General features: G+C 46.1%; 5 protein-coding genes across 12 annotated transcripts in view; 2 read left to right on the top strand and 3 right to left on the bottom strand.

The window, feature by feature from the left end:
- Positions 1-365, bottom strand: part of LOC147133745 (tripartite motif-containing protein 3-like) — a 28,700-nt gene extending 28,335 nt beyond the window's left edge. For 2 of the 6 annotated variants that reach the window (XM_086057110.1, XM_086057113.1), the window contains exon 1: positions 88-363. The gene's annotated coding sequence lies outside the window, so the exon portion shown is untranslated. Of the gene's footprint in view, positions 1-87 lie in introns of all 6 variants that reach the window. The other 4 variants (XM_086057108.1, XM_086057112.1, XM_086057114.1 and 1 more) reach the window with 3 other exon arrangements.
- Positions 221-2,965, top strand: taf9 (TAF9 RNA polymerase II, TATA box binding protein (TBP)-associated factor). The gene is made up of 6 exons (XM_086057138.1): positions 221-524; positions 1,339-1,420; positions 1,544-1,680; positions 1,969-2,176; positions 2,428-2,544; positions 2,626-2,965. Exons 1-6 carry the CDS (start codon positions 489-491, stop codon positions 2,784-2,786), a joined length of 741 nt encoding a protein of 246 aa, XP_085913264.1. The 5' UTR covers positions 221-488; the 3' UTR covers positions 2,787-2,965.
- arrb2a (arrestin, beta 2a) lies at positions 2,892-10,835 on the bottom strand. 2 transcript variants are annotated; one of them, XM_086057133.1, is made up of 16 exons: positions 10,563-10,835; positions 9,472-9,502; positions 9,225-9,285; positions 9,089-9,133; positions 8,913-9,010; positions 8,738-8,836; positions 8,395-8,454; positions 8,024-8,091; positions 7,459-7,594; positions 7,290-7,374; positions 6,385-6,457; positions 5,515-5,652; positions 5,370-5,453; positions 4,531-4,607; positions 4,392-4,446; positions 2,892-4,320 (listed from the first exon to the last, which is right to left on the bottom strand). In XM_086057133.1, exons 1-16 carry the CDS (start codon positions 10,583-10,585, stop codon positions 4,233-4,235), a joined length of 1,221 nt encoding a protein of 406 aa, XP_085913259.1. In that variant the 5' UTR covers positions 10,586-10,835; the 3' UTR covers positions 2,892-4,232. The 2 variants fall into 2 exon arrangements, with proteins under 2 accessions (XP_085913259.1, XP_085913258.1); XM_086057132.1 differs by having other exon boundaries at positions 2,892-4,323; positions 10,563-10,833.
- Positions 10,836-11,758: 923 nt separating this feature from the next.
- Positions 11,759-21,255, bottom strand: ap4m1 (adaptor related protein complex 4 subunit mu 1). Of its 2 annotated transcripts, none has more exons than XM_086057127.1 (16): positions 17,662-21,255; positions 17,523-17,587; positions 16,843-16,928; positions 16,609-16,718; positions 16,439-16,535; positions 16,245-16,355; positions 16,083-16,145; positions 15,925-15,987; positions 15,788-15,854; positions 14,944-14,997; positions 14,755-14,861; positions 14,574-14,665; positions 13,325-13,369; positions 13,053-13,103; positions 12,337-12,454; positions 11,759-12,113 (listed from the first exon to the last, which is right to left on the bottom strand). In XM_086057127.1, the coding sequence occupies exons 2-16, from the start codon at positions 17,578-17,580 to the stop codon at positions 11,919-11,921; spliced, it is 1,317 nt and encodes a 438-aa protein (XP_085913253.1). In that variant the 5' UTR covers positions 17,581-17,587; positions 17,662-21,255; the 3' UTR covers positions 11,759-11,918. The 2 variants fall into 2 exon arrangements, with proteins under 2 accessions (XP_085913253.1, XP_085913254.1); XM_086057128.1 differs by having other exon boundaries at positions 17,523-17,584; positions 17,662-20,927.
- On the top strand, positions 18,121-20,114 carry rbmx2 (RNA binding motif protein X-linked 2). The gene is made up of 6 exons (XM_086057137.1): positions 18,121-18,230; positions 18,410-18,525; positions 18,601-18,652; positions 18,730-18,859; positions 19,241-19,433; positions 19,523-20,114. Exons 1-6 carry the CDS (start codon positions 18,226-18,228, stop codon positions 20,014-20,016), a joined length of 990 nt encoding a protein of 329 aa, XP_085913263.1. The 5' UTR covers positions 18,121-18,225; the 3' UTR covers positions 20,017-20,114.
- Positions 21,256-21,316: the final 61 nt, after the last annotated feature.

The raw sequence follows: 21,316 nt of genomic DNA, 5'->3' as shown, positions 1-21,316 counted from the left end.
GGACGGAAAACACACGCCAAAATTAGATTTGAGGCAATAAAAAGGTCAAATAAGACTCAATAAAAAATGAAAATAGTAAGTACTCACCACTTTCAACCGAACGTAAGACGGATTGGATAAAAATTTACAAAATTCCACGAAAACACTTCTCGGGTTGTTCTCATGCGTGCGCAAGCGCACTGGGCGTTGGTAGGACGTCTTGACGGGTAGGGAGGAGTTTGAAACGTCCACAAGGGACATTTCATGCTCACTACACTTTCAAACAGCACAACAAAATGGCAAAATTGTGCACTATAAAGTGCATAAAGAGCGAATGACTTCGAACACGGTCAAATAATCGCCGACTTTCAGTCTGAACCAAACTCTCTTGTTCCAAATGGACTTCTGGTCCGCCAGGAAGCGCCGGCGAAATAATCACTTAAAAAACGGAGAAGGAAACGCAGCGTAGAAGAAGACGCGGAAGCAGCTGCTAAGAAAAAAGTCCAAAAATGTCTGCTCCCAAAAGCATCCCCAAAGATGCTCAGGTAACTTGTAGGTTTTTAATGCGACCGTCCGCGTTCAATCCACTAAAGTTGCCCAGTTGTTTAACTATTATGCGGCGTTGCTCGCTGGATGGTTCGGCCGCTATCAGCTAGTTGGAATGTCCGTTGTTAACAATGGATAGCGTCTGGCTAGCTTAGCCGCTGCTAAGCAAACGGCTAAAGTAAACACAGTGTTGTTATTACTTGGTTGAATGTTTGAAGGCTAAGTAATGTTTAGTTCGCGCGACGTAAACGTCAAATTAATTCAGAGTTAGCGCCGGCGTTTGCTTGGGCGATGTTAAATCAAACCATCGTCCCTGTCCACATATTTACCGTGCAAAAGTGTATGAAACTAATACGCAGTACGTGTACCCAATATATATGTATAATAAACAATAGTCTGCATGCATTGGCAAACGTGAAATATTGTATCAATGTATTTTTAACGTGATATAATGTCTGAAATTATTTTTAAAGGTGACTAAGTAGAATTAAAACCATTCTATACCCAAAAAAGACTACCAATGACCAAATGAGCAAAAATAAATTATTTACGGTGACAGTGTCTAAAATGATTATGAGTATGGAAAAAAAAGGTGAAGTACAAAATGATTAACGGTTCTAAAGTGCACAAAATATTTTTGAAGGTAACCAAGTGTATTAAAAACAAGTTATTAAATTGTCATTAGTACACAAAATATTTTTCTGGTGACTGTGTAAACACCCAGTGTATAAAATATTTGTTTTTTGGGGGTTCTTAAGTTGTGTTTTTTTTGTTGTTTTTTTAATAACAAAATGTGATTTGTTTTCCCGCCAGGTGATGATCCAGATCCTGAAGGACATGGGGGTCACAGAGTACGAGCCCCGCGTCATCAACCAGATGTTGGAGTTCACTTACAGTAAGTTGTCGCCACGGCAAAAACCCGACATGAGTGCCCTATCGTGGCTCAGTCACGCTTCCATCTTGCCTCCGTCATGTTTCTGTCAAGTCCCCCTTTCATCACGCCTCCTGCTCTTCTCAGGATACGTGACGAGCATCATTGAGGACGCCAAGATCTACGCCACGCACGCCAAGAAGTCCAACGTGGACGGCGATGACATCAAACTGGCCATTCAGTGCCGCATGGACCAGTCGTTCACGTCGCCGCCACCCAGAGATGTAAGAAAACATTTTGTGCGCGTTTGTATATTTAGATATGTAGCCATGATTGAGTGTGCGCATGTTTATAGACGTGTGTTGGCGTTAGTATATGCGTAGGAGAGTATGTTTAAGTGTAAATGTATATGCACAAATGCATTTTGGTACCTGTGTGGGTACATATGTTATGTATTTAAGCGTTGGTGTGCATGCGTGTGTAGGTGTTTGTTTGTGGGCATGGGTATATGTATCGGCATGTGTTTGGAGCCTTGGGTGAGGTGACTGAGGGTGTCTTGCGTGTCCCATCAGTTCCTGTTGGAGGTGGCCAGACAGAAGAACCAGACGCCGCTGCCCCTCATCAAACCGTACACGGGCCCCCGCCTGCCCCCAGACCGCTACTGCTTGACTGCCCCCAACTACCGCCTCAAGTTTCTCCCCAAGAAGGTAGCATCAGCCGGCAGGATATCGGCACCCCGCCTCAGCGCCGTCTCCAGCAGACCGGCCACGCCCACACTTGGTCAGTCCCCGCCTACGCAGTCACAATGTAGCGCATGGCGGGCATGAGGATTACATTGCACCTAGCATGTACGCAATCATGAATCCATGCTGCATGGATGAATTATATTGGGTAGTCAAATTACTCAACAGAACAAATCACCTTCACGTGAGGCTCATCAAGAGTGATTTTGCATATTCGCGGCTGGGCATTTGTTTGGAAGGGCGGGGCTAGCACTCACTGACCAGACACGCCGCCGCTTGTCTTCGCAGGAAATGCGTCGGTTCAGTCGGTGGGCGGCGCCAAGTTGGGAGCGCCGGTGTCGCTGGCGGGTCAGAGGTTCGCCGTGCAGATTCCGCCTCCCTCGCAGAGCGGCGCCACTAAAAGCGGTAAGGCGGCAAACGTCTTGATTGGGCGGCAGCCGACTGCTCGGTGTTCCGGGCGACCAATCCACTGTCCTTTCCTTGCAGCCCCGCTCAGCACGCCCGCCGCCTCCAGCGTGCTCATCAACTCGTCCCTGATTGGCTCCAAAAACATCCTCATCACCACCAACATGGCGGCTCAGAGCGCTGGCGGTAGCGAGTCGCTCAAGAGGAAACACCAGGATGACGACGACTACGATGCCATGTGACAACACACAACAGGACAAAACATGTATTCTCACGCTTATGCCAGGACACACACACACACACACAAAAAGGACTTCCAAATTCTGCCACATTAATGACACAATGACTTTGTTTTTTGTTTTTCACCTTTAATCCTAAAAACAATTTCAAATAAAAAAAGAAACCATGTGAATGATTATGACCAAGCATTTAAGTCACTTCCTGTTTGTCGCAAAAAGTTAGCGCACACGTTTTGACACATCACGCGCGTCGCAAAAAAGTTAGCACACATGCACGACTAAAACGACCACGACGACCAATCACGGCACTGCAAAGAACATGCTCCGCCTCTTTCCCTTTGGGGGCATGGCCAACCACTGCGCGGAGCCAAAAGATCGAAAGCAAACGATGCAAAAAAGAAAAAGAAAAAAAGCGGAAGTGTTTTTTTTTTTTCCCCCATGATGCATGCACTTGATGCCACAGGAAACACTTCTTACTGGCTGAATGGGATCATGGCACTCAAGAAATATATTTTTGGGACTTTTGAAATGGACAAGAAGGCTGAGACAGGAAGTGAGGCGTAGAATGCCGCCGGCCGCTCAAATTGGGGAAAAAAAAAGGCGGCGCGGGAATGTTGCAAGTGACGCGGGCGACGGGCGACATCCCCCCCTGCGGGTATCAACACCTTTTGAAAATGGACAATTCTGTACAAGACTCCATCATCATCGCCACAGGAAAAAACGGCAAACATTCAAAAGGATTTCAAAATAAAAGCAATGGAGCTTCCTTTTTTTTGTTTACAATCCTTCAACCGATAGTGTTAAGCTTCTTTGAATAGCACAGCAAAAGGTTTGAATTGGCAAGAAATGAAAAGTCCATTAAAACATTTTTTTTCCCGTCAACTATTGTTGGAGGGGTGGGGGGTGGGGCGAAGGTAGGTTAATAGAAACCTGTTTTGGCAAACAATGGTACTTGACAGCAAATAAGGGTTGTGATTCAGCTCACATTTCAGGTGCGGTTTGAATTGACCTTAGTTTTCAGTTGGAGGTCAGTTGAAAGCAGTTTTGTCCAACAGCTAGATTTGACAGCAAATGCAGGTTTTTAATTGACGTTACCTTTTTTTCGGCCAAAAACTGCCATTCACAGCAAAGAGAGCTTTCGATTGACCTGAATTGATTGCGAGGTAAATGAAAAGGCTCTTTGCGGTCACCTAGCCGAGTTTGCCGAAAATCTCTCCTTGCTGTCGTATGCAAAGAATCTTGGCAATCCTATTGGTGAGAAGCCAGTATGAAGATCCTTCAATCAAAACAAAACACAGAGAAGATGACGCGGCAGATTACCGAGGCGACGGCCAAATTTGGCGCCATCCGTCCTTCCGCCGGGGAATGTAACGTGCGTGTGCATATGTGTGTCTGTGTGTGTGTGTGCGTGTGTGCGTGCGTGCGTGCATCGAGGCGGGCGGCTCGCTCCTAGCAGTCCTCGTCTTTGTCGTCCACCACGCCTTTGAGGCGCAGGCGGGCGAAGTCCTCGAAGACGAAGTCGTCGTCCTGGGATACGCTGCTGAGAAGAGTCAACTTTATGGCTACGCTACAGGCGCTCCCGCGGGCGGCATCTTGCGAGATACTCACTTGGTGTCAAACTCGATCAGGTTGGTGTCGATGGGCGGGTCCGACTCTGGCACAGCTGACATGCGCAAACGCACGCACGCACGCAGGTTAGCGCGTTGTATGTCCGCTTGGCGAGGAGAGGTCACGCACGCGCACTCACCTGACTGCGGGCGCGACGCCGGGGGCTCGGCCGGTTTCGGGTGCATGAGGATGAACGGCAGCTCCACGGACACGTCGCTGTGACGCACAACCAAGGAGTTAGGGCTGTGCAATTAATCGGAATTCAATTACGATTATTACACCCGATGATTACAAAATGGGCATAATCGTAAAAAATGAGTATTAATATGCATTTCTATCCTACACACTGTTTGTTTACACAAGAAAATCATACTTTTTAAAATCTATAACTAATTTTATAAATTCTGTCTGGTCCAAAAGGAACTTGTATGATTAGTGTTTCAAAAAAATGTGTCTTTATATATTTTTTTTTTTACATTTAAACATTTTCTTGTTTTGTACCCAAAAAGAAATGATTGGTTGAATCATCGTGATTTCAATTATTACCAAAACTTAATTTTATATTTTTAAGTTGAAATCAAAACGAAGACGTGAAAGTTTAATATTTGTCATTTAGAAATTTTGGAGAACTTCATTTACTGTAGAGAACTACATTGAGCTAGTTCCCTGAACTTTTTGTTAGAATTTGATAACAAAAATGTACTTTATATTGCCAAAAAATTCTTATAATTTAAGAAATCAACATTATGCAAATCTAAAAAATTGTTCAATAAACATGCTTAAAGACGTTTCAGCAAAGTTAAGAGTAAAATTTTTTTTAAATTTTGATGCCAATATTTTCCCTTTTACTGAAAATGAATATCGGCTCCAAGTATCAGTGATCGGCCTCCTAATCGTATCTGTCCTGAAAAAAAGCATATTGGTCTATCTCTAGACTACACACACCCACACACCCACACACACAAGGTGATACGCTACCCTCCGCGTGAGACCACCAGCTTGACTTTGACCCTGTAGGACACCAGGATGCCCAGCACCTCCTTGTTGGTCACATCCTTGACGCTAAAACAAAACGCACACATCAGCATCAAGTGACGCGCACACGGGCGTGCGTGCAAATTACATGGTGGAGGAGGCCAGGTTGGTGTCTTCATGTTTGAGCTTCCCGTCCAGCGCCAGGCCTCGCTTCTCGCGGTTCTTGTCCAGGGTGGGCGTCAGGGTGTACACTTTGCAGAAGGTGGAGCTCGACGACACCTGGTCGCTGACACACACGCGTGCACAAAACGCCAGTCAATCAACGTAACGATCGAGAAAAACAGCACCGTTTCGTATAAGACGTACTGTGGGATTGTTTGCATGTGAGGGTTAGCCTAGCAAGCGACCCCAACACCCGCAAAGCGACTGGCCAATTAGCCAGGGAAACGATATTTCCCCATTGAAATGAATAGAAATGCCATTAATCCATTCCAGCCACCATTTTTTTTTTTTTACATGTTTAGTTAGCATTCAGGAAGTGAATGTTCGCTGTCATTCTCTTATTTTGCCGGTAACCTTCATCTTTGAACAATATCTACTCATTTTACTCACTCGTGTCCCAAGGCGCCACTGTGTTGGCATTTTGACTGTTTTTCCTATTCAATACAACAACGACTGTGACTCGCCTTGCCCACATGCGAGGGCATTATAAAGTGGATGCGGCTTATAGTCCGGAAAATACGGTACGTGCCTTTGCACTGCTGAGCCAATAGGAGCGCATGACTGGCCAAGCCTATTTCTTTGTGAATGCTGTTATTACGTACTATAACAAAATATTGCCATTTTTATTTATTTTTTCCAATATCGTCAACATTTAAACAGTATCATCATATTTCACCAACCTTCCCACAATATTGTGATATAACCGTATCGTGACATTTGGGTACCGCAAACATCCCTACTAAGTACTGTAAGGCTCTCAAATTTAACGTGACATTTTTCGCACCCGTTTACTTACTCGGCCTCCAGCTGCGCCACGGGACATTTGTACTGCGCCGTGCTGAACAAACAGATGTCGGCGTACTGACGCACTGCGGGGACAAGGACACACACACACACACGGGGTCAAGGCAGAGCCGGGTGATACGGCCGCACATTTTCCATTTGCCATCCACTCCCCCCCCCCCCCCCCCCCCCCCGCTCACTTTGCTTTTAGAAAAAGCACACGCTAATATTCAAAACAAGTCTTGCCTTTTGTTTGTATTCACGTTTGAGATTGGCTGTATTGCTTTCATTTGAAAAAATGTCCCTCTACTTTTCCAGCAAGTTCCCCCCCCCGCCCCCCAGCATCCACGTTCATCAATTTCCAGAGAACCAACAGAAACACGGCTATACCTCACAAATAGCTCGTCTTACAATGTACGATGCAAAACAGGAATTGGCGTCAAGAAAGTGGAGGCGCAACAATTATTTGGCAACTATCGTGATAATGGATTAGTTGAGGGACCTTCGTCCAAATGTGGCACTTTCAGCCTCTCAACAGTAAATATTCTCCGATTTCTGTAGTCCACCATGAAAGCAGACTGACTCTCTCAGGGTTTACTTTAGAAAACGCTTCAGCAGATTTTCTGACATGTTCTGGACCAATTTGGTGAATCATAAATCAATACATGCTTGTGCGTTTTCCACATCATGTCCAGTTTTTGAATAAAAGGCTGGAAATCAAACTGGTTTTTTTTAATGAATTTATTGAACAAAAATAATCGATTATTAAAATAATTGTCGTTCGCAGCCGGACAAGAATGTGCGTTGAAGTGATAGATGGGCGGAGGTGATAGTGCGCATGCTAAAGTAATGTTGCAGCCTCTCCGGCTCTGGTCGCGTCACAAAAAGATTTTCAAAAAGCGCAGCGTGCGGGCTGACCTGAGATCTTGACCCTCTTGACGGTCTTGGTGGAGTTGTTGGTCACGTGCACGTTGACGCTGATGGGCTCGCCGTGGTAGTACAGCTGAGACGCACGCATGCACAAACACGCACGTCACTTGACATGCGCTACCTCACCTCACGGGTGCGTGCGTGCGTGCGTGCGTACCTCCTTGTCCAGCGATGCCTCCAAGTGTAGCGACCTGTCCGACATCAGGAAGCTGCGAGTGGTCTCCACCATGGGCTGAGGCCCTGCCTTCTCCGGAGCGTATTGCACCTTGCGGATCACCAGACGCACCGAGTTCCTGCGCAGGCGCGCCGAGTGAGAGGGTGAGGAAGGAGCGAGCCGGAGGAGGGCCGGTCGGTGAACAGTGAGTGAGTGAGGTAGTGCCTGAGTTAGTACGAGTGTAAATAAGAGTGAGTGAGTGAGTGAGTGAGCGTGAAAGTGAAAAAGAAGTGACTTGGAGTGAATAAAAGAGTAAAAAAATTCACAATATAACCTGAGTGAGTTAGGGCAAGTGAGTGAGAGGGTGACTTAGCGTGATTGAGTGAGTGAAGGAGTGACAGTGAAAAGGGAAGAGCAAGCGAGGTAGTGCGTGAAGGAGTTTGAGAAGTATGAGAGAGTGAGTAAAAAAAGAAATGAGTGAGTGAGCGGGTGAAGGTGCAAGTGAGAGAGTGAGTAAGCCAGAGGTGAGCGAGCGAGCGAGCGAGTGAGCGAGTGAGTGAGCGCTCACCTCTTGTGGATCTTCTCCTCCATGTTCTTGGCACAGAATGCTCGGATCTCAAAGTCCACGCCGCACGCCTGCGTGCACGCACAAGCCACACCGACTTGAGTTCACCGATCATTTGGCAGGAATTGATTTAGTGATTGATAAATCGGGTCATAAAAGCGCAGCAACGGCTGCGCCGGCTTGAGCGCTGTCGGTGCAACTGCGACCACAGTAATAAACAGAAATCATATTTGATGAATTTAACGATGAATTTATTGAGGTCAAATTTCCTTTGCTAGCCGCACAGGTAAAGCGTCCAATGCCCCGCCCACTTGTGATGTCATTAAGTTTGCCTTTTGCCCTAATCAAGTGAACTTCGACCTCGTCACGTTTACCTTGCCGGTGTCTTCAGGTCCGGGCTGAAGCGTGACGGAACACGGAAGGTTCTGAGGGATCTACAACACACACACACACACTTTAGTGATGCCTTCTCACACACTCACAAACTCTCACTTACACTTCAGTGACAGCTTCACACACGCACACAAACCCACTCACACACATGTACCTTTGTGACTCCTTCACTCACTCACTTCTTCACACACGGTGAATCCTTCACGCACACACACACACACACACAACATGTCACAGCTTGTCACTGACGCCATCACGTCACCAAGCCAACGGCTGGCGTGAGCCAGCCAGTGAAGTCGAGTGTGTGCGCGCATGCGCACTCACAGTGAAGTAGAAAGGGTGCGCATGCTGCCCCAACTTCTTGAGGAGCCGCTCCAGCAGTCGGCTGTTGGCTTTGTGCTCTTCAGGGACGGGCGGGAAGGCCTGAAACAGGAAGTGACATCACGTGAGCGCGGCGGGCCTCGGGGGCCGGCAAGCGTGACGCGGTGGCGGCGGCTACCTGGAAGGTGGAGATGTACAGGTCCTTGCGGAAGGACAGACCCAACACGTCCAAGTCCTCGCGGCCGTAACGGAACGCGCACGTCAGCGTGACGAAGACTACGCCCGCAAAAGAAGACCAAGAGCATCAAGCGTGAGCAAACAGCTGTGAAGAAGAATTAGCCAACGGCGTCCTACCGGTCCTGTCCTTCAGGTACTCAGGATCCACCAGGATGACGCCGTCTGTCCGCAGGGAGACAAAATGGAGACAACAGTGGTGACGGGCGATAGACCCGAGCGCGAGGCAGGTCATGCGATGGATCATGTGACTCACCTACTGGATCCACGTGGTCCAGGTGGTCCACAAAGTCCCGCTTGCCCAGGTAGACCGTCACCTGGAGGCACCAGACCGCAATTGCGTCACAACACTATATAACCGTCAAGTCATCTCCGAAACACTGTCCAGTCGCCTACGGGCTGGATTGGGGCTTTCTAGAACCTTCTCATCGCCTTCTACAGCCTTATCAAGACCTACCAGTGAGCTTCTAGACTTCTAAGCGGGCTTCTAAGCTTGGACTCACCTTACAGTTTGGACTGGATTTCTTGAAGACTCTAAAAGAAGAGGAAGAAGAAGAATCAGTGTATGGTCATTTGACAGGAAGTGCCAGACTGGAACAGGAAGTAGCAACATCAGGTGAGGAGATGTCACTCTGCTGACTTCTTCCTGTTAGCTAACAGGAAAGATTTTTTCTTTAAACGGGAAGTCACTTTTCGACTTTTGGGGACTTGTTAGGGGGTGGAGCGTCAATGTTCACTTCCTTTCTCACACCAAACAAGAAGTAGCGTCACAAGAAGTAGTGTCACCACACACGATTTAGCCCATTTTTCTTTACATCCACATAAAGAAATATTTATAACCGATACTTTCAATGTAATAAAATGATTTATATGGCACGACGTGCGACGATTCACCTGTCGCACGCCCGTGCACGCGCGCCGTATGCAGACACAGCGGGTGGAGCAGGTGAAGTTATTCCAATGAGACGTAAAAACAAATGTTAAAAGAGCAAACATGCCGCCGGGTGTTTCTCCAACGTTTCAAGCGTCTTGAGAAAATAGAGTCGCTCGGAACTTCTACACCAAAAACGAACATTTTGAAGCACACTTTCCTGGTGGTTCATTTGTCGGCGTGAGAATGCACACATAGGCAAGATTAATCTCTTTCCGTTCCACTTCGCTCAAAATGACATATGTAGTTCAACATCCACCTTGGATATTTGCCTCAAATAATGCGCCGTGGACGACAACAACGACGCTCGGAAAACGCACCGTAGTATTTCTATTTAACAGCACCTGCGTCATTCTTTCAAAAATGAACAGATTTAATCAAAGATGCAACCAAAGCGACGAAAAATCAAGATGTGTGAACCGAGGGTCGCGAAGACACAGCTGGGGCTAGCAGCTAGCCCGCTAGCTAACCCCACCCTGCTGCGCTCGCCGTGCCGACAGACAAGTCGTGCGAAACACACAAAAACCCACCGCCAACGCTCGCTATTTTAATCGAAAAGAGGCATGACTAAACGACGCAGATCGCCGCCACGGCTGGACGAACACCTACTCGGGCCAACGGCGTGATGCTAACTAGCCCGTGGAGGCTAGCCAGCTCGCTCACCTCGTACCCGCCTTGTCGCCCATCTCCGCGGCTGGCGGACGTCAAGAAGGACCGGAAGAGCCAAGCCCGGACTCGGTCGCTTGAGTCGTTTGGCTCGATGGTTTGGGGTTTTTTTTGTTTCGTAATTTATCTTATTTATTTATTTTTGAGTATGCCAGCGGGCGGCGTTCAACCTTCCATCCGTCTCGGCGAACCGCTAAGCGGATATGCTAATTTCTTGTAGCGCCGCCTCAGCTTGCTGCCACTTCCGCAAAGGCTGCTGCGCTGTTTGCCTCGCTCGCAGAAGGCTTTTATAATACATAATAATATGATGGGTTTATTTTCTGAGTAGATTTAATAATATTATTTTATTTATTTATTTTTGTTATACTACACAGTTCAAGTGTATGTGTGTGTTGTGATCATTTTGTGGTTCTATGTTGTGAGTGAATTGAGATTGACATTGTTTCATAAAGACAACAACAACAACAAAAAAGTTTGCCTCGCTCGCTCGCCGCTGTGTGTGCGTGCGCGCACTCGCCTGCGTGCAGCGGGTGCAGATGGTCACGTTGCGTCAAACGCGACGCTCTCGCGCACACGACGTCACTATGACGAGCCGGCGTGCGGCAACGTATTGTATGCAAAGTAGTGGCGCAAAATCGAGTGGTGCCCTGAGATACGACCCGAATTTCTTTCTGACCGCGCTCCTAGCCCAAAAGACTTAAATCATCTTTCGCCATTGAAATGAATGGAAATGCAATTAATCCGTTACAGCCCCCCAACAAAACAAATTTCCACATGAACAACACAGGTTTAACTCATTCCGTCCTTTTTTTTTTTTACTCGTCTCTCGAGACAAAGAAAAAATGTGTTGTGAAATAAAGCAGTTATTGTGCATAGCTGTGTGTAATAAATACTGTCGAGTGTAGTTTAGTGTAGTGTGCAATGTAGTGTTCGGTTTAGCAGTTTTGTATTGTATTTTGTTGTGAAGTGTAATCTAGTGTGTTTCATAGTGTTTGGTGTTGTGTAGTTGTGAACACTAGTGTGTATTTGTGTGCAACGCATTGTTCTGTATTGCTTGTAATGTGTAGTAAAGTATGTAATTAAGCGTTTTGTAATGTCATGTTCATGAATTATTAGTACACTGTGCAGCAAAAATTAGCTTTTATAAAGTAAACATACAAGTCCAATAGAATCTAATGAATTTAAATTAAAAATGAGATTAAAAATCATTATTTATTGTGATGACATCATCTCATCACCACACGATGATGATGTTTGTTCATGTTGTCGTCGTCGTCGTCGTCTTTGATGACAAATCATCCACATCAAGAGAAAGCAGTTCCGTCTGCCGTCTGCGGGGGCGCTGCCTCCAACTCAGATGCGGATGGCGTACGAGTCCGAGTGCGTGACGTAGCGCACCCAGCGCTGGGCGGGGCCGCGATGCTGCGTCGGCGCCAGGCGCAGGAAGCGCACGTGGAGGCCGCTGGCCGTGACCTTGGGCAGCTCGAAGGTCAGACCCACCGGACCCACCTCCATCATGGAGGCGGAGCTTAGGGCGGGAATGTCCAGCTGAAGGAAAACAATGCTGCAGTCAGCACAATGCAACAAGATTGAACGTGGCAATATACACAGAAAACATTTAAAAAATTGCTTTTGGGTTTTTTTTTTTTGCCCCGTAAAAATGTCCCATAAAAAAAAAAAAGAAGCAAACAAAAGTAGCGCATCAGCGCCTCTCCTTGCCCACATGCGAGGGCATAATCACAGTCCCCATCTGAAGCTCGCTTTTGTGTACCTTGAAGACGGCGGAGAGCTGCGTTCCCCCGGGGAAGCGCGGAACGCTCCAGACGACGGCTCGGTTGTGCGGCTGCAGCTCGGCGCTCTGATCGGGACTGCTCAGTTCCTGCGACAAACTGACAGGGAGTGGAATGAGCAGGCAGGAATTGGGGGAAAAAATGTCCAAGTTGAAGCAGAAAATCTTCTCCGGCTTTTGGATCATAGGAACTCTTGAAATAATTTAATCAAATTTCAAAACAATCGTTTGTTACAGTCTCAGTCAGGATTTAATCGATTTTTATTTTTATGCGGCTTCTGTAGTTCAAAGTGCCGTTCAACATGGGTGCGAATAAGGCACAACAAACACTCAGTCGGTGTTGCCGCCTTCGCTATTTGTTCGTTATATTTGCAACTTTTTTCGACACTTTTTTTCCCCCTCAATAAAGCAACGAGCGATGTTAATTCCCGCAAAAAGAAACGAACCTGACTGGAAAAATCAATTGAAATGGGAATTGAGATTTTTGGGAGGAAAAAACAAAAAGTGATTGTTTGACGGCCTTTTCGCACAGCCCTAGTTTAGCACGACGGTTTCCATGGAAACAAATGCGTGTTATGGCGAACAAGCGGCCCGGCGTGCACGTGACGCTCTTTCTACTCGTTGGCAAACAAAGCGGCTGTCAATCCGATGCTCATTCAAATGTTTGGACTCATTCAAATGGGAACAAATTTGCTTACCTGATGCAACCTTTGGGCACGCGGACACTGGCACTCACGTTGACCGCCGCGCTGCACGCACACAACGCGATGATGTCATCACAAGGAGCACCTGGGACCGCGTGTGTGCGCAACGGAGTTGTGTGTGTGTGTGTGTGTGTGTGTGCTTGTCTGAATGTCTCTCTGTCTCACATTTGAGACAGTTTGTGTGAGGGTGCGCCTGTGTTTGTGTGTACTTGTATTTGCGTCGTTTTTGCGCGCCTGCGTGTTTATGTGATGTGACAGGAAGTGACCTTTTAGGTGGCAGGTCGCAGCGTAGCTTGAAGAACATCATCAGCCTGCGGGACAAACGCGGCACATGAGTGAGAGGAAGTGGGCGTCGGCGCCGAACCTCTTCTACTTCCTGACTGTCTTCTGACACCAGAGCGCGACGTCCTACATGTGCACCCATGTTACCTCCAACAAGGAGCTTTGCTTTTTTGTTGACTGGTCTTTCTCTCAGTGTTAGTTAGTTACTTCGTAAAAATGTCATTCATTTAAATTACTTCAGAGTCACATATTTAATGCACTGCTACTTAAGAGTTACTCTGCTACTTGGACTTACTTAATAGTTCCCAAGCCATTTAGAGTTACTTAAAGGTCGTAATCTGAGCCCTGAGCTCAGATAACGACCAATCACGGCTCACCTGTTTTCTGAAGGTGAGCCATGATTGGTCGTTATCTGAGCACCTTTGGCGTCATCTTCAGTCGACAGAAGTGACAAAATGGCCGCCACCCGAGCTAGCTAAAAACGGGGGGATTTCTCATATTCCACAAACGCAATATTAACCAGAATGCCGTGTTTAGACTAGTGGGCCTGCGTAGAACACATTATGGAAAAAAATATGTTTGGGTTGACTTTCCCTTAAAGAATTTATTTATAGTAATCTCGTAAATAACAGTTAATTAGTTACTTAAGAATGATTTATAGTGATCTAATAAATAACAGTTACTTAAAGAGGAAGTCGACCCAAACATATTTTTTTTAAAACGGCAAAATGCATCCATTTTTAGCTATCTCAAGGGGCGGCCATTTTGTCACCTCTGTCGACTGAAAATGTCACCACAGTTGTTCGGGGCTCAGGTAAGGACCGAGGTTACAAAGAATTTCCTTGGGTTGACTTCCCCTGTAAGAACTATTTAATTAGTCACATAAGAGCTACTAAATAGTAACACGTGACACGTTATTTAGTCATTCAGACACGACTAAGGGTTCCTGAGAGTGACTCAGTAACTAAAAGTTACCTACAGGGACTTAGTTACTCGGTTTTCTTAACATTTATAAGAATGACTTAGCCTGACACGCAGGCACTTAAGAGTTACGGAATCATTACTTAGAGTGCCAAAGTCATTAAACATTTACTATTTTAAATAAGAGTTACTCAGGGTTGAGAGTTAAAGTGACATAGGTTACTTGAAACTCGAGTTATTTAGAGTGAATTAAAGTCACGTAGTTCAAGTTAACTGAATTACTTGGAGTTACTTTAAGAGTAAGTTGGTTACCTTCCTGCGCTGTCCTTCTCAATGGCGGGAAAGAGTCGAAAGGGCGGGGCTAAGGGCAGATGGTCGGCCAGTCTGTACTGCATGATGCTTTGCTTCAGAGGGGGTCAAAGGTCAACATGTTGAGGCGCCGCCCTGGTCACGCAAGAGCGGCCAATCACACGCGAGCGTGGGCGGGCCTTACCTCCCCCTGGCTGGGGCTGAGTCGCAGGATGCGGTGAGCCTCAAAGTCGTCCAGTCGGACCGCCGGGTGGAAACTGCATTCGTCCACGCGGACCGCCGCGCCGTAACCTGGCCCAGGAAATGCCGTCGGCGCACTTGCTCTTTGATTGGCTCAAAAGCTTTTATTGTGAAGGGCGGCAGGCGAGCTGACCTGTGAGATGTGAGCCGCCGACGCTGAAATCCTCGTTGAGGCCGATGCGAATCTCTGCCACAGAGCAACGTGGCGTTAGGGGAGCCCCGCTGGACATTACGACAACGTGATAGAGACCCCCGTCCCCCGCCCACCAACTCGAGTCAAATCGGCCTTCGCCGATTTGCATATCGCCAAACGCAAACTGACCTACAGGTGGATTCTGATGTCAAACATTTTAGAGATGTAACTTTTTTTTCTTGAAAATATATTTTTTTCCTAATATATGTGGGGGGAATATACAAGTTGTTTTTAATCTGCAAGCTTTAAAATGACTTCTTTCAACTTTTTTCAGAACAGTAAAACTACATTTTTTGATAATTTTTTGCAATGTTCAATTTTTTTTTATTTTATCTTAAATCATATAACTTTTTCAAAAAAACTAAAAAAACTTTTAAAAATCCTGAAAATGTACTTGACGTAAGTAAATGTAGTTGTTTTCTGCAATATATAACTTGGGAAATATAATTCCTCCATCCCAAAATAAACATTTTTTTCATGAATGTACAACTTTAGAAAATAAACTCCTTTTTGATAAAATATGACTTTTTTTCCAGAAATATACAACTTTTTTTTTTCAAAAAATATGACTTATTTCATTTCAGCATTCAACTTTAAGTGTATGACGAAAGGCTAGCATACCATCAGAAGTAGTAACTGAGAGAAAATGCCTTGAAGGGATAAATGTCGATGTTTTTTTTCTATGTGCCGGCAAAACCCCAACAAACACGTTTTTGTCATGGTTGCGCTTTGCGATCACCAATAATGTTTTTGACATTCCCTTTCAATCCGCCGCTTCACTCACCCGAGCAGCTGGGCAGGAAGCACTTGACCTTGACCTCACCCTCCACCTCCGCCTTCATCAGCATGCCCTGCACGCAGCGCACGCACTTAGCGCACACGTTCAGGCCCCGCCTCCACCGCGTTGTGAATCGTACTCACGCTGGTGCTCATGACTACGGACATTCTCTCTATGACGTCCACAAAGATCTCACTTTTCCCTCCCTAGACCACACACGGAAGTAGGGCTGGGACATACGGCCTTAAAATCAAGTCTTGCCATTTCCAAACATCGTTTTGGAGGTCGCGTGACGCAGTACCTGCAGAGGCCTGGTGGCGGCGGTACTGGGTGCCACTTTGCTCTGTTGCGTGTCGGCTCCAAACTGCGGCGGGACAAGAACACCGAGGACATGGGGGCGGTCAAGCGAGTCAAACGGGTGGCGACGTTGACGTACGTGGTCGCGGCGGCGGCGGCCACGCACCAGCCCCACGTTGGCGAGGTCCAACAGGCTGAAGGGTCGCGACGACAGCGCCTCCGTCTGGATGAAGTTCTTCAGGACGTCACATGATGTGGACTGCACGTAGCCGTAATCCTGCCCGCACGACAGATTGCTTTACAAACGTGTCTGTTTTTTGTTTTTTTTACACTAAATATTTGTATACACACACATCTCACCAGCATCTCATCCAGAAGTTCGTAGATGAGTGCAAAGTTCATCTGCACCGTCTTCTCCGACAGAGCGCCGCAGTAATCTTTGATGAGCGCGGCCAACCTGCCGACGCACGGACGCACACCTTCACTACCTGCGCTCATATGCCGGCGGTTGCAATGGTGATGCACCGCACCTGTTGAGGAGGTCGATGATGGCGAAGGGAGAGGAGTCTGCTGAGGTGGTAGTGGCGACCAGGTACAGTCCTCCTTGCCACACGTGCACAAAGTGGACATTTCTATGCGTCTGTGGACACGCACGCGCCCACATGGACGTTAAAGAGGCAAGACTTCAAGACAAGTGGAACTCGAGTTCCACACCTACAGTATGTCGCTCACACGCAGATAGGCGCACACACACTGCAGGTTACCATTACAACAGGAGGCTGGTCTCCAGTCAGCGCCGTCAGTTTGTCATAAAAAAGGCTGACAGCGTCACTGCTGATGTCTCCTCGGACTGCGAGATTGGGGCGGAGTCAAGTCGACAAATGTGCATGGAGAACTATTATTATGACATGATATCCAAGTATATTGAGCTACGAGCTTGGTCAGAGAGCAGATTAAACTCCTTAGTCTATTTTTCATATCATCAGCCACTAAGAACTACAGTGGGCTAACTCCATTTTGAAGTTAACATCAAAAATGAAAAGATCACTCTGTGGTCGGATATGAACTTACACTTTTCTTGGTTCAGACAATGATAGAAATTGTGCTTTGGCTCGGGTACCACAGAATCTTTATGCAAGTATAAACACATTTGGATGTATACCTCTGTGGCACTAAACGTTTTTCTAATCCCAGTTTGTTTGTTTTCTTTCAATCCAACCTAGATGACACCGCCCGAGATCCAAGGTGATGAAGTTGATGACAGTGGTGGATAAAAGTACAAAGCGATTTGATCCTAGTCTAAAATCAAGTGTCCAGAAGAAGTAACATATAAATCCCCTATATTTTATTGCTGCCACGAAACTCTCAATCGTTCTCCAATCTCCAACAAAATGACTAAAATGAGCTCTCGCTCATATAACAGGGCCCCTGTCTTGAAGGATACAGTCTTTGTAGACGAGGCGGTCACCTTTGGAGGACAAGATGAAGACCTGCGAGATCATCCTGCTGCTGAAACACACTCGGAAAAAAACCCCAAAACATTATAGCACTGTCCATCAGTGTGCCCATGCCTGTTCACTTACCGACTGCAGGCTTGTCCAAAAATCAAATGTAAATCAATGCAATCATTTTATGCATTTGAACGAGCCGTCAACAATTTTCACATTATACTATTAATTTCACATTACAAACATTTAAACCCTCGAGAAATATGCGTTAAAAACAAAGCGCCCAAATACGAACGCAAGTGTGCACTTTCATAAGCGTGCAATGTAGCAGATTTGGAATGCTAAACGTAGCTTCGAGGTTGTTGTTGTTGACATACCGCTTAGCGGAAGTCGGCACATTGCACAGCACCACCTAGCGAGCAGGAGTACCTTTCACTGGTTTTATTTTATTTTTTATTATCGTTGTTTTGCCAAATTAGTTCGAATATGACCTCATTGTGAATATAATTATACATTTTTACTTGTATGTTGTAATTACATTTTATTTGGACATCTCTAAGTGCATAGAATTGAAAAACGTGAACTGTAGTAACAGTACAGACCTCCAATCAGCAGGTGGCAGTAGAGGCCCCAACTTTCACCCGGAAATCATCGGCTTGTTTTTTTTTTGCATCGTAGAGAACTCCAGCCACTTTTACAATGAAGTGAGTTTTAACCGTTTATATAATATTTAAGCTACAATTCACATTTATCATATGCAAATTGCTATGTGTGCATGGTTTGAATCTATTGACTTTTTGTCGCGTTTTATTGTTCGCCAATATTCCTTTTTAACCGGCTAGCCGGTGCTAACAGCTAACGTTGTTTGTTTTTTTGGTCTCAGTCCGCTGACCAAAGTGAAGCTGATCAACGAGCTCAACGAGCGGGAAGCTCATTTGGGGATCAACGAGAAGGCTTCATGGCACAGCGAGTACAAGGACAGCGCCTGGGTATTTATAGGTAAGAAAAGCAAGATGATGAAGTAACAAGAAGGTCAGCAGCACCTTGGGCTCACTGCCTTTTTTTTCCCTGCAGGAGGTTTCCCATACGAGTTGAGCGAAGGCGACATCATCTGCGTCTTCTCGCAGTACGTTCCATCCAATCTTGTCATTTTGTTTTTAGATGCCACGCCGCCACATACTTTGACTGTTTTCGTCCCGTCAGGTACGGCGAGATCGTCAACATCAATCTGGTGCGAGACAAGAAGACGGGCAAGTCCAAAGGCTTCTGCTTCCTGTGCTACGAGGACCAGAGGAGCACCATCTTAGCGGTGGACAACTTCAACGGCATCAAGGTGACACAACACCAGCGTTAACATTAGGGCAGGGCCATATTTTCACAAAAGTACAAGTTTAGTGATGTAAAAAACAAATCATTTGCCTAATAGCATAATTACCCAAGTCATTGTTGAACATTTTTGGAAAAAACAACACTTTCAATGAACAAGACTAGTCTAGTTTGCTTGATTCAACCTTTGCGGGACACGATAACCTAGATGAATGACAATATAGAAAACAATTTTTGGAACCTTTTTTTTTTTTTTTTTTTAAATAATACTCAGCCATCAATGTACAAGCTGGGCCATGGAACAAATTAAAAATGTAAGTCAAAGGTACCACTGTAAACTGATTGCATCAAATCGAGTGACCAAGCCCGCTTTGTTGTCCCATATCAGATCAAAGGTCGCACCATCCGCGTGGACCACGTCCGTGATTACCGCCCCCCCAAAGACCATGAAGACATTGACGACGTGACGCGGCGCCTGAGGGAGGAAGGATGCGCTCCCTCCATCAACCATGCGCTTCCCGCCTCCCCGTCCTCCTCGTCGCTCGAGGAAGAAGTCATCCCCTTGAAGAAGAGCAAAAAAGGTGAGCTCACATCCTCTGTATGTACGCGCTTCTGTGTGTGTGTGTGTGTGTCACATCACTGTCATCGCTGCTACTTCCTCCTCCTGCAGATAAGAAAGATAAGAAGAAGAAAGAGAAGAAGGAGAAAAAGAAAGAGAAGAAGAAGAAAGCCAGCCGAGCGTCGTCATCGTCGTCTTCTGCTTCTCCTCCTCCTGCTGCTGCCATTCGAGTGAAAGAGGAGAAGGAGGACGGCGCCTATGACAAGTACGACCAGAGGAGGGCGCCAGTCAAGCAGGATAGAGGGAGCGGAGATGAGGGGAGGCGAGGAGACAAGGAGAGAAGAAGGGAAGATGAGGAGAGAAGAAGGGAAGGTGACGAGAGAAGAAAAGGACATGATGAAAAAAGAAGAGGAGACGCTGAGAGAAGACGAGGAGACGACGAGAGAAGACGAAGAGACGACGAGAGACGGCAAGGAGACGACGAGAGACGGCAAGGAGACGACGAGAGACGACGAGGAGACGACAAGAGACGACGAGGAGACGACGAGAGACGGCAAGCAGACGGCGAGAGACGACGAGGAGAGCAGGAGAGATACAGAAGGTGACTTGTGGGGGATTTCTGGAATCGTCTGTATTTTTCTCGGTTGAAAATGTCTTTTGTATGTCTATTTTTTCATGGATTAAAGTCTTGTACAAACACAAATTGTCTTTTATTTTTTGGGGTGGGTGGTCCCTTTAAAAGCATCCATAATTATTGTGACCTCGATGGCTTGCTGCTTTTTTGCGACTTCGCATCCAGAGTTTCTCTTAGGCCCCGCCCACCTGAGCATCTCCCCGCTCAATTAACCTTGACTCACCTCTAAGGTTGTCCTGGAGGACGAGGATGAGCGACGCATCAGATCTGCACTAGCTCCAGACGCCTCCTTGTCTCTCATACAAATCCTAGGTTTGATTTTTTTTCTTTTTTCTTTTTGTGGGGCTCTACAAAATGTGAAAGCCGGTTCAAATTTTCTCTGCTAAAACAAAAGCCAATTAAATTTATATTGAAACTCTAATATATTCAACCAAAGCTCTCTCTTACTCTAGTCTACTCTGCTTGACTTCGCTCTACTCAACTCTGTGGGAACGACTGGTCGTGCACCTTCTTAGCTTGTTCTTCTTGCCGTTAATGACACTGCACATCTTTAAGTAGAGCTCAGTGCTGCCTGGCATGTTGTGACGCAACGTGGTACTACACCAAAGCAGAACAACTCAAAATTCAGATCTGCCTGTACTCTGGAACACTCATTAAAAAAGAACTATATTGTACTTACTGCAGTGACATAATCACGGTTATGCTGTATTTTCATAGTTTCAAGTGGTACGCTTCAAATGAAGGATTTTCTTTTTTGAATTTATGTTTCTATTTGTGCGAAATCAAGTGTATATTGAGGCTTTCTTTTGCCATGCAGTTTCAACGCATGGCCACCAGAGCTCGCCAAAATGCGTTGTCATTTTGCGCCATTATCCAGGCAGATGCGTCCAGTAGATAAGGAAGCACTGTAAATGAAGACCAACATAATGTTGGAGTTTTATTGAGGAGATCAAAGAACTTAAAGCACGTGATGAAATCTTGAGGAATGTTCTTGGTCAGTGGTTCTCAAACTTTTTGCACCAAGTATCACCCAAAAAATAAGCACCACTAACAGGACATTAAAGTACAGTTGCATTGTGGTACTCCATTTCATTGTAAGCCACTGTTACATCGTGCACAGTTTGAACATTACCACTGTGCTTAAAAACAGTAAAATAAAATCAGTGCTTAAAAAGAAAGTCAACGCAAATATGTTTTTTTTCAAGAATATGTTCTATACAAGCCCGCTAGTTGAAACATGGCATTCTGATAAATGTTGCATTTGTGGAATA

The sequence above is a fragment of the Filicampus tigris genome, chromosome 17, assembly GCF_054856515.1.
Source record: "Filicampus tigris isolate MCC_2025a chromosome 17, RoL_Ftig_1.0, whole genome shotgun sequence".
Lineage (NCBI taxonomy): Eukaryota > Metazoa > Chordata > Actinopteri > Syngnathiformes > Syngnathidae > Filicampus > Filicampus tigris.
The sequence above is the reverse complement of the archived record's forward strand: the minus strand, read 5'-3'. Positions and strand labels throughout refer to the sequence as shown.

Coding starts and splice junctions, on each gene's coding strand:
- taf9 (XM_086057138.1), top strand. CDS start 489: ATGTCTGCTCCCAAAAGCATCCCCAAAGATGCTCAG. Junction 1,681..1,968: donor CGTCGCCGCCACCCAGAGAT/GTAAGAAAACAT, acceptor GTGTCCCATCAG/TTCCTGTTGGAGGTGGCCAG. Junction 2,177..2,427: donor ACCGGCCACGCCCACACTTG/GTCAGTCCCCGC, acceptor TTGTCTTCGCAG/GAAATGCGTCGGTTCAGTCG.
- arrb2a (XM_086057132.1), bottom strand. CDS start 10,585: ATGGGCGACAAGGCGGGTACGAG. Junction 9,134..9,224: donor GGACCACGTGGATCCAGTAG/GTGAGTCACATG, acceptor CCCTGCGGACAG/ACGGCGTCATCCTGGTGGAT. Junction 6,458..7,289: donor CAAGAGGGTCAAGATCTCAG/GTCAGCCCGCAC, acceptor TTGTCCCCGCAG/TGCGTCAGTACGCCGACATC.
- ap4m1 (XM_086057127.1), bottom strand. CDS start 17,580: ATGATCTCGCAGGTCTTCATCTTGTCCTCCAAAGGTGACCGCCTCGTC. Junction 15,988..16,082: donor CCGCCACCAGGCCTCTGCAG/GTACTGCGTCAC, acceptor TGTGTGGTCTAG/GGAGGGAAAAGTGAGATCTT. Junction 14,998..15,787: donor CTTCCTGCCCAGCTGCTCGG/GTGAGTGAAGCG, acceptor GCTCTGTGGCAG/AGATTCGCATCGGCCTCAAC.
- rbmx2 (XM_086057137.1), top strand. Junction 18,526..18,600: donor CAGCGCCTGGGTATTTATAG/GTAAGAAAAGCA, acceptor TTTTCCCTGCAG/GAGGTTTCCCATACGAGTTG. Junction 19,434..19,522: donor CTTGAAGAAGAGCAAAAAAG/GTGAGCTCACAT, acceptor CTCCTCCTGCAG/ATAAGAAAGATAAGAAGAAG.